The 10,281-nt window shown below is 35.9% G+C and overlaps 1 protein-coding gene across 1 annotated transcript; it reads left to right on the forward strand.

The window, feature by feature from the left end:
* Window positions 1-3,979: 3,979 nt before the first annotated feature.
* On the forward strand, window positions 3,980-10,209 carry LOC113094190 (uncharacterized). Its single transcript, XM_026259894.1, has 5 exons — window positions 3,980-4,728; window positions 6,562-6,864; window positions 7,389-7,487; window positions 8,351-8,372; window positions 9,500-10,209. Exons 2-5 carry the CDS (start codon window positions 6,862-6,864, stop codon window positions 10,153-10,155), a joined length of 780 nt encoding a protein of 259 aa, XP_026115679.1. The 5' UTR covers window positions 3,980-4,728; window positions 6,562-6,861; the 3' UTR covers window positions 10,156-10,209.
* The last annotated feature ends 72 nt before the right edge of the window (window positions 10,210-10,281 follow it).

Here is a 10,281-nt window from a genome sequence, read left to right on the forward strand (position 1 = left end):
GGCATACGTGTGGAAATATTAATGCATATCACAAGTGTAAACTCGTTAAAATAGATGAATGTACCGTCAAACCCAAATACATTTTGGAAACGCTTTATTGAACAGTCTCTTTGTTACAAATGCTACATGTACTTAGAACCTAGTAATGACAGTAAATAAAGCAAAATCAAATGTAAATAAACCTCAACCAAATCCTACCCTTGTAACCTATTTATTTCTCTTAAAAATGTACTTATTTTTTTTTCTTTGTGTGTGTGTGTGTGTGTGTGTATGTGTGCTCTTGTTTTTGTGACATATCAGAAATTATCTTTGTATAATGGGTATGACACAGGTATTACAAGGAGAGGGTGACTTATGAGGACATAACCCATGTCCCCATTTTTCAAAAAGCTTATAAATCATACAGAATGAGTTTTTTTGAGAAAGTAAAAATGCACAAAGTTTCCTGTTAGGGTTTGGTGTAGGGCCATAGAATATACAGTTTGTACAGTATAAAAACCATTACGCCAATGGGATGAACCCACTTCCAATCTCTGCATATGCTTTCTGTGAAGAGAGATGTGACACTTTATTTCTAATAAGACTCACCAGACCACTTTCCAGATGCAGGCTCCGTTTCTGGCTCAAAATGTGACTTGCTGTCAGCATCTCGAGGAGCTCTGAGGAACAGACTTCAGAAGAAATGGAGGTAGGTTCCTCACCACCAAGCCCATCCTAATAATTTCCACTAACAACATAAGAAAAGAAGAGAGAATAACAACCACATTTGATGGAATTTTGAGTATTGTACTGCAACAGGAAATGACAAATCAGTGAGGCACATGCACACACGTTCTCAGATGCCCAGGAAGAGATCTCACGCCTTTCTGCAGTGAGGCCAGAGGGTGTACTTCCTGCTGTTAAAGATTATAAATGACAAATATACAAAACATGGTTAATGTACATACTTTGCAAAAACAATCACAAACATAGTTTACAAACTATTATATCCAGTCCAGTATGAAATTTTACTTAATGGTGCAAACAGGATGGATACATACACACACACACTAAGTATAACTATTAAAATAAAGAGCTTATTTTGAACTTAATGTCAATGACGTCACACAAATAATGAATATTGCATGTCTATATATGTCTCTCTATATATGCATATCTCATCATGCCGGTTCTCTTTTGCTACCTGTCATGATCATCATCATCATCTGTATCCCATAGATGTTTTCAGTTATTAATGTTCATAACAAAAATGAAAACAAAGGCACTCACCTTCTCGCTAAACAATGCATGCTGAGAATTCGCGTTCCCGGCCGCCATTTTTAATCGGCAAATATCTCCGCGAAAACAGCTCCAAAACACATAAACAATGTAGCGTTCTTTTCAGCTAGATTAGACGTTTACAAAGAGCTAATCAAACGACCGATACGACGGATTTCGCCGCGGGTTACCGTCGCGTCCAGGCCGAGCCAGAGGCCTGCTTTCAAATCCTAACACAAAGCTTTGCATATGGTTCTTCTTTCCGGAGTTTTTCTTGGCGGTTGTCACACAACGTAAAGGTGCATTACCGCCACCGACTGGTATGGAGTGTGCATCTGAATGACTAAACCGATTAAGACTCAAATCTTCTCAATCATATTGATTATTCTAAGATAACGAAAAACGATTCCATAGCCTATATCTCTTGAGTTATACAATTTAAAAATATATATATGGTATATAATGGTATATTGTAGAATTAAATATAGAATGCGAAATAATGTGCATGAAATTAAACTGTAGTCTTAAATATTAAGATATACAGGGATGTACAATGTGCATATGTGTATTATACTGTAGTCTTAAAGGGACAATAAGTAACTTTTTAGGTATTTTATAATCTAAAATCAATATTTTTATTCATAAATATGCCCTCAATGGTGTACAAATACCTATGCCAATGTTTAAACTAATCCTTGTAAATGAAGAATTTATTATCTTTATATACATGGGACGGTAGGTCAACGGAGGCTTCCATGCTTTCTTTTACTGTCTATGTTGACAATGTTGTAAACGGTTGAAAACAACTCGTCCTCTCTTCTTGTTTATTTCTTTTCATTACGAATGAGAATGGTGCGTTTGTTTGTTGGCGGGTTTGTTGGTTGTTTTAACCCCTTAACAAGTATAATCCTTTTTTTAATAGACATGAAAATGCACATTACGAACTTAAATGGTTGTAATTCAAGAATTCTTTGGAATATAGATGTAAGATTGGTCTTGTAGAAGTGAAATAAGTTAGGTGTACATTTTCAAAACTCTTAGTGCTAATATCACAACAGATCATCAAAAGTGCACTTTTTTCAAACATTTCATCATGTTTTCAATTGTGTAAGTACAATACTCAAAATCACAAAGTATCCTTTTCACAACACAAAATAAGTGTTTCGCCTACATAAATGTTTCATTCAAAGTAACTGCCTTTCATAAAGCTCTTACTATCAAACCTTTGATTTGCATCTCTTCTTGTTCAGTTTACTACATTTGTCTATGATTTAATCCAACTGATCTCAATGGTTAATCAATGAATCATTTGGTACATCTCTATAAATATTGATTCAATACAGTTTCTATAGAACTTGTTTACAATTTCTGATATGGATAACCAAATGTTTGAATTATTTTTACATAAGTGATTTATAGATAATAACCACCACGATGTTCAAATTGTGTGCACACACGTGTGTGTGTGTGTGTGTGTGTGTGTGTGAGAAAGAGAGAGATACAGAGAAATTTGCCATTTGTGAAAATACTGTAAAACAGAATAGAGTATAAGGGAGAGGAAACAGTCAATGACTGTAAAACATCAGATTGATCAGAGATGCATCAGTAGATGGGAGATAGATGGCATCAAATACAGCATTTTACATTACAGTATGCATGTATGTATGCGATACTGTAAACAGATTACCATGGTAGAGACTGCCGAATTACTGTAACTCACCCCTCCTCTCTAAAGGTCCACTACAGTATAGATTCAGTAAAATGGTATAGAGTGAAATAATTTACTTTATTGCCAGCAAACTGTTAGCACAGAGCCTCATGGTTGTGCTTCATAACACCTTCTGAAAACACACTGGATATATACTATTACAAGCATTATGGATTCAATTACATAGGTTATGCATGTGTATTTTCTAATGTGGCATAGCCTGTATTACTGTAATTATTTCAGCAACAACGGTGATTTGAAACATGTATCTTGCATAGTTTGCAGTTTATGTTAAAAGTACTACATTGAAAGAAGATCATACCGTTGTGTTTATGTGATTAAACCAAATGTTTTCATTACATATTACAATAATCTTGTGTTTGAAACAATGACTATGTGGACTGAAAAGTCTATAACTGTAATGAAAGCATGAAATCAGGTTTTGAAAGAATGACAAGCTGTTACAAGTGTGATCAGTTTGGATTTTTGTACTAAGAGTTTTGAAAATGTACACCTTACTTGTGAAAATAGTACCAAAGCGAATAAAAAAAAAAAACTGTAAGAGAGTTAAACAGAAAAAAGTGTTTTTTTTTCTTTCTAAAACAATTGAATGGATGCTATCTTTTGAACTCTTGGCATGAAAACAAACTGAGGTTTCTACCATTCTTTCATGATTTTTCATTTTCATCACCATTTCAAAATAAAGGGAATTGAAATTAAGCACTAAATCTGTACAGCTCACTCACATTTATTCTTACAAGTCTCTGTGTGACAGTTTGTGAGTTAACACTGTAAACCCAGATTTTAATTCAACTCAAGAAATTGAGTTCATATTACTTAAATTTTTCTAATTTATTGAAATTACTTGTTAATTCTGAGTAAGCTAAACTTTTTCATGTCATTTCTTATTGTACTTGTGTTTTTAAGTCCAATCAGTAGTTTCTACTCAAACTAATTGTTTTTGTATTACTTAAACATGTGTCATTTCTTTACATTACTTAAGAATTCTGAGTAAACTGTACTTTTTAATGGCCTATCTTATTGTAATTATGTGATTGAGCTCAAACAATTCAATATCATCAAGTTTTGCCTGTTACTAACAAGACTGGCTGCAGCCTGGCGCTTCCCGTCTCATGCCGAGACGTGTCCAACGGTTCAAAGGGTCAAAAACAAAATATGAAATCACAAATTATTTTCCATGGAGTCACGGGTAAATTTGTGATTTCTGGATTTTATTGTTGTGTCCCTGATGTTAACATAAAATTGATGAAAACTTGAAGAGGTGCTGTACAATATTGTAATGATTGGAAGTAAAGAGGAAGATATATTTTTCTTTTCATCACAGCAAATTACCCAGTGTTGAAATCCTAGTGTTGGGGACTTTTAGAGTAAAGTGTTAAAGTTGTGGTGTTGAATTTTAGCTAGTGTAAACAGCCTCCTCTGGCCGATGTAAATAATCAGAGTTACCTTTGAGTGTTAATAGTCACATCCGGGACATTTACTCGTGTGCACGCGCCTGACCCATCTGAAATACTTTTCACAGACGCCATTTTCTTTGCTCACGACGCGGCTCGTATGAGGACGGAATATGGCGAAATAAAGTGTATAACCTTACTCATAAAATGGGGTTTGTAATATCATATTGTTTTATAATGACATTTATTTGCTGTGTGCACATAAACTTTTCTCAAGGACATTTCCTTTCACTCACGATGTGGAACAGACAAGGACGTCTTTTATTTTCTATATGGGAAATCTAAAAAGTAAGTGTTTTTATCTCATTTAAAATGTCTTTAATAACATCATATTGGTTTTTAGTGATATTTATGTGCTTTACTCCAAAACTTTTTCTCAAGAGCGATATTTTCTTCCACTCGCGATGGGGAGAAGACGGGGAATTCGTTTTTTTTATCAAAGGAAAACACCATAAGTGATTTAACTTACCTCGTTTACATGTATTTTGTAAGATGATATTACTTTATGGTGATATTTAAATGCTCTGAGCACCTAAACGAGCCTAATGGTTCCTCACAGATTTGAACTGCTGTGCAGCAGACCATAATGGTGCAGACGCGGAAAAAAACAGAAGTAACGTTAAGCGTTTTACCTCATTTAAACTATCTATTTTATAACAGCATATTGATTATTGTGAAATTAATATGTTGTGCGCTCCTACACTTTCTTCGGAGAGATATTTTCTTTCACTTATAAAGCGGAGCAGACGGAGAAGTTGGTTTTAACAAGGAAAACACGGAAAATAAGTGTTTTACTTCATTTACTTTATGTACGTTATTTCATAAAATGATATTATTTAGTAACGTTAATGCTATTTGTATGCTGTGGGTGCCTAGATGATCTGAAACATTTCTCACTGATTAAATTTAATGTCAAAAAGCAATATCAGCAATGTTAATTGTTTCTTGCACCTCTCCTGACCAAATGTTGTCATTTTTGTCATTATACTAAGCATTAATTTAATGAGTTTTCATAATGTTGAGTTTCAGTATATTGTATTTTACGTAGTTATTTTTTCCATTTTATGTATGTATGTGTAGGTTTCATATTTTATATATATATATATATATATATATATATATATATATATATATATATATATATATATATATAAATTTGTATATATTTGAAAATAACTTTTCAATATACTCAAATCCTCTATAATGCATGAGTTAAATTGTTCACCCTTCAAAGTGAATTTGTGCCCTCACAAGACTTGGAGTATGACACATGGGTAGCATGAACTACAGATTAGATATGATTTTTTTGGTACTGTCATTTATTTATGTGCTGTCCCATTTATGCGCATACATTTTGATAGAGCCCTCAGCGCAGTGAGATCAGCATGGAATTCAGGAATCGTAGAAAGAATCAGAAACATACTGAACTTTTTCATATTATTAAACCAACATCCTGACTAGATTGTCGGTCTCTGTGCATGACTGTGTGTTCATGAGACACTATTAGTTTAGTTCACTCTGAATTGCACAAAAGTTGTGAAAAAAAAATCAAGAAAAAAACAAACAAACTGTGTACTTTCTTCACTGAGTTGAATCTTTTTCACTGACTCCTGACCAGAGCTTCGATTGTTATGACTGTCAAAATGACAGCTGACGAGCACAGCAGATGTATTTATCTAAAAAAAAAAGCACATTTGTTGTATTGCATGCTTTGTTTTTATTGTGCTTTTCCTAGTTGAGTTGGATTGAATTGCTTTGCTAATAGATTCTCATGAACACATATTCATGCACAGAGACCAGCAGTCGGGTAAATAAATGATGACATAATTGAAAAAAATATATAATCCTTAATTATAATCCCGAAATAATCCTTAAAACAAATTGTTCACATGAATTGTTCACTTATACTCATGCGGTTCTACACACACCATGTAAGACATGTATGTCATACAGGTTTGGAACCACATGAGGATGAAAAAAAATTATGACAGAATTTTTGGGTAAATGCTTTAAGTGAACTATTGTTGTATTGTAATTGATACTGGTCTGATATTTCACCTGTTAATAATATTTTTGATAAATGGATGTAAAATGATAGTTTTTTTCTCCCCAATTTTACAGAAGCACTTTTGTGATGCTGCAAGTGGGAGTGGATTTCTTGCTTAGATGGAAACTGCAGAGAACCACATCCTGTCGTCCTGAAAAAAAGAAAGAGACTACTTTCTCCATTGGCACAGACTTTGTTCAGTGATCAGTAACATACATTCAGCCAGGGCTGTCCTTAGGGGGTGCAACTGATGCGGTCGCACCGGACTCCACACTTGAGGGGAAAACGGACTGAATGAGCCCCACCCCCCCGGAACGCTTCCTACTTCGCACCGGGTCCCAAATCAGCTAAGTATGGGCCTGCATTCATAGTTAATGGTAATGACTGAGATGCTGTGTTGTTTAAGCAGATAAATGTAAGCACTATAAACCCGATTAAATTGAGAATACATATGGACCAAATACATTTTTTTGTGCCTTTGCACTGATTTGCTTTGACATTGTTTTAATTGTTGTAAAGTATGTTCTTTATATGAATTAAAAAAACACTGAATGTGAAGACATTTTGGTGCAGGGAAAAATAATTACAATATTTCAGTTAAAATAAATAAATAAGTGTAAACATACATTGTTTTGTGAATTAATGTATCTCTCTCTCTCTCTCTCTCTATATATATATATATGTGTGTGTGTGTGTGTTTAGTACATTGAACGTAGTCCACTTCACTTATTCAACTAATGCTTCATTACTTAACTTTTTTAAGGCAACGAGTTACCTCAGTTTTTTTAAGTAAATTCAACTTATCCGGGTTTACAGTGTTTACAAACACACAAATTAAGCAATACTAATACATATCTAAACAAATAGTAATATGTGGTTTGTGCTGCTTCTTTCTCCACAGGGCCTGGGCTGTCTGTATCCAGAAGGCCGGAGCATCTCCCTGATCTCCTTGCAGTTAAAGTGGCATCTCCCTAAAATTGTCAAGACGACAGGCACCAATGTAGTAACCACACAAATACATAAATAGTGCATAACACAAAAAAATGAAAATATTACAAAGAACTCAAGTCAAAAACATGTCACGTCGCACATGTCTGAAGTGCATGTCACACCACTGGAAAGCCTTAATCATCATATCTGATTCCATTGATGCAAGCATAAGTTCTCATTAGGTGTGCGATCATACCTGGTTACGCGTCCGTACAGCATGTCTGTCCTCCTGTGGTCCAGCATCTCAGCGTACACATGCCAGAAGCGTATGTTAAACCGCTGGAAAACAAAAACAAGTCTGTGACCTCTGCTTCTTATAGAGATGCAAGAAATTATTTTACGATCTAAATCTGTAAAACAAAAACATGGCTTTGACATTTTATAGAGATACAAAAAAAAAGAAATTGAATATTTTAAGATGTAAATCAGTGATCTCTCCTCCTCGTGGCTCATCTGGGACTGCGCCAAGTAAACTTAATAGAAAGCCAAGAGCGTAAATATCTGTGTTAGAAGAATCATTGTACAAGACATGATTAATCTCAGGTTTAAGGTTTCCATGTCAAATCACTAGAAAACAAAAACAAGTCTGTGACTTCTGCTTCTTATAGAGATGCAAGAAAGGAGTTTAAGATCTAAATATGTATTGATTAATGGTTATTATTACCCACTGTAGCCGTAGTCATCATATCTGATGTACGTACAAGTGGAATTGCTTTAAACACACAGGCTTGTGTTTTCTTTCTGCTGTTTGGCTGGCTGTGCTGATACACAGAGACACGGAAGACAGTTTAAGCATCTCACAAACAATCTTTGATGAATGTTTTAATTTGATGAATTAAAACATTTTTTTTTTTACCTTAAACATGACTGAAGCATGGATCATCAATGACTGGAGGTAAGGATATTTTTGGTTTATAATGTTATGTAATCTACTAGTCATGTAATTTATTAAACATTTTAACTAGGCCGAGGTAATATGTTGTGTGTCTGTGTGTAACCTGCTATCAGTACGATTTAGCTACATCAAGTTCACATGTAAAGACCTAACGTTAGTGCTAGCTAGCAGATCAAATTATGGATGACTGTAGCTACATAGAATCTTGTTAGGCTCAAAATTACAACCATTTTGGTCGCATGTGCTTGTGAAAAACGTAATCCGTCGATATATATGGAAACCTAAAAATATATTCAGGAGTAAGTTACTGCTAATTTGTTCGAGTGCAAATAATGGTTGTGGTGCTAATGTTACCCGTTTCATTTTGTAAGGCGTCAGTAAAAGAGGTAGAACACGCCAATGCTGATAGTTAGGATGTTTTATTAATATTAATTAGGGCTGGGGGAATTAACGCGTAAATCTTTGCGATTAATTTGAAATGTTTAACGCGTTAAAAAAACGCATTTAACGCAGCACTTTTTTGCCTCGTTTGAATGATTTCCTGTTTGCGGCTGCTATTGAAAAGCCGAAAATATGTGGATCGGGTTTCATTCTCTCGCAGCTTTCATGAGCGGGTCTTTTCCGCTCCGTGTGCGCCGCCGCACTCTCTGTTCCGTGTGTCTGTGTGTGTGTCGGCCATAGGTGTCGGCGCGCTGCACTCTCTGCTCAATGTCCGACTCCGTGTTTGCGCTGCGCGTTCCGCTCTGTCGTTCACGGCCCAAACGCTCCAATCATGTACCGATCAAGCACTGGAAAAGCAAAGTCTGCTCAAATAAGGTGACATTTCTCTGTAGACTTCTGTTTGCTGAGCTGGTATAGTCATGCTGGGGCAACAATGTTAAAGGAATAGTTCACCCAAAAATGAAAATTCTGTCATTTTCTCTCCCTCAAGTTGTTCCAAACCTGTATTATTTCCTTTCTTCTGCTAAACACAAAAAAAGGTATTTTAAAGAAGGTTGGAAATTAAACAGTTGCTGGTCCCCATTGACTTCCATAGTATTTTTTTTTTCCTACTATGGAAGTCAATAATGGGGTCCATCAGTCGTTTGGTTACCGACTTTCTCCAAAATGTCTTCTTTTGTGTTCAGAGATTCAACATTCCCATGCTGTTACCCAGATGAAGGAGTTGGCTAGGATCATGAAACATTTAGTGCCCCTAGAGAGTGAGATCACCCAGGAGATCATTAGGTACAATGTGGACCCCAACCTGGCCAAGTATGAAGATGGAGATGACATTGTGAAGTGGTGGGCCCATGTCATGAGTTTGGGGAAGTATCCAGCTCTCAGCCAGGTTATCAGACGGGCCCTCTCCATCTTCCATGGACCACTGGTAGAGTCCTCCTTTAGTCTCATGGGAGATGTGATTGATGCTAAAAGATCTAGCATGAAGATCTCCACCTTTGATGCAGTGCAGACTGTCAAATATGTGCTGAGGTCAAGGGGCAAGACTGGCATTAGCATGTTCAAAAGAGCTGACATTGATAAAACTCTCTGCCAGAACATTAGGGTTGCAGCGAGAAGGGACAAGACCGACAGAGAGAAGAGGATGGAGGCAAAGCAGAAGAGGCAGGTGGAGTATGGCTGCAGTGCTACATGTGAAAGTGCAGAGAAGGCCATGACCACTGCTCTGGCCGAAGAGAGGCAGACACGTCTCAAACATGTTGATAAGAAAATTAATGCAGCCAGACGCAAGGCCCTGGATACGTTGCAGGAGGTGGCCAGGAAGAAGAGGAAGTTGGAGTAAAGCAAGAAGATAGTTCAATGAGAGTTTATGTTTCGGAATAAAAAATGAAATCGATTATTACAAATTAGCGTCTGTGTATTTAGATTTTCAGAATTTCATTCTAGTCTGTGCCTATGGGGTGGGCTG

This window comes from Carassius auratus, unplaced genomic scaffold (genome assembly GCF_003368295.1).
Source record: "Carassius auratus strain Wakin unplaced genomic scaffold, ASM336829v1 scaf_tig00215270, whole genome shotgun sequence".
Taxonomy (NCBI): domain Eukaryota; kingdom Metazoa; phylum Chordata; class Actinopteri; order Cypriniformes; family Cyprinidae; genus Carassius; species Carassius auratus.

Excerpts from the sequence above, each read along its gene's own strand:
- LOC113094190 (XM_026259894.1), top strand. Across the intron at positions 7,488-8,350 it reads TCAAGACGACAGGCACCAAT|CATGGATCATCAATGACTGG; the intron begins GTAGTAACCACA and ends ACATGACTGAAG. Across the intron at positions 8,373-9,499 it reads TGGATCATCAATGACTGGAG|AGATTCAACATTCCCATGCT; the intron begins GTAAGGATATTT and ends TTTTGTGTTCAG.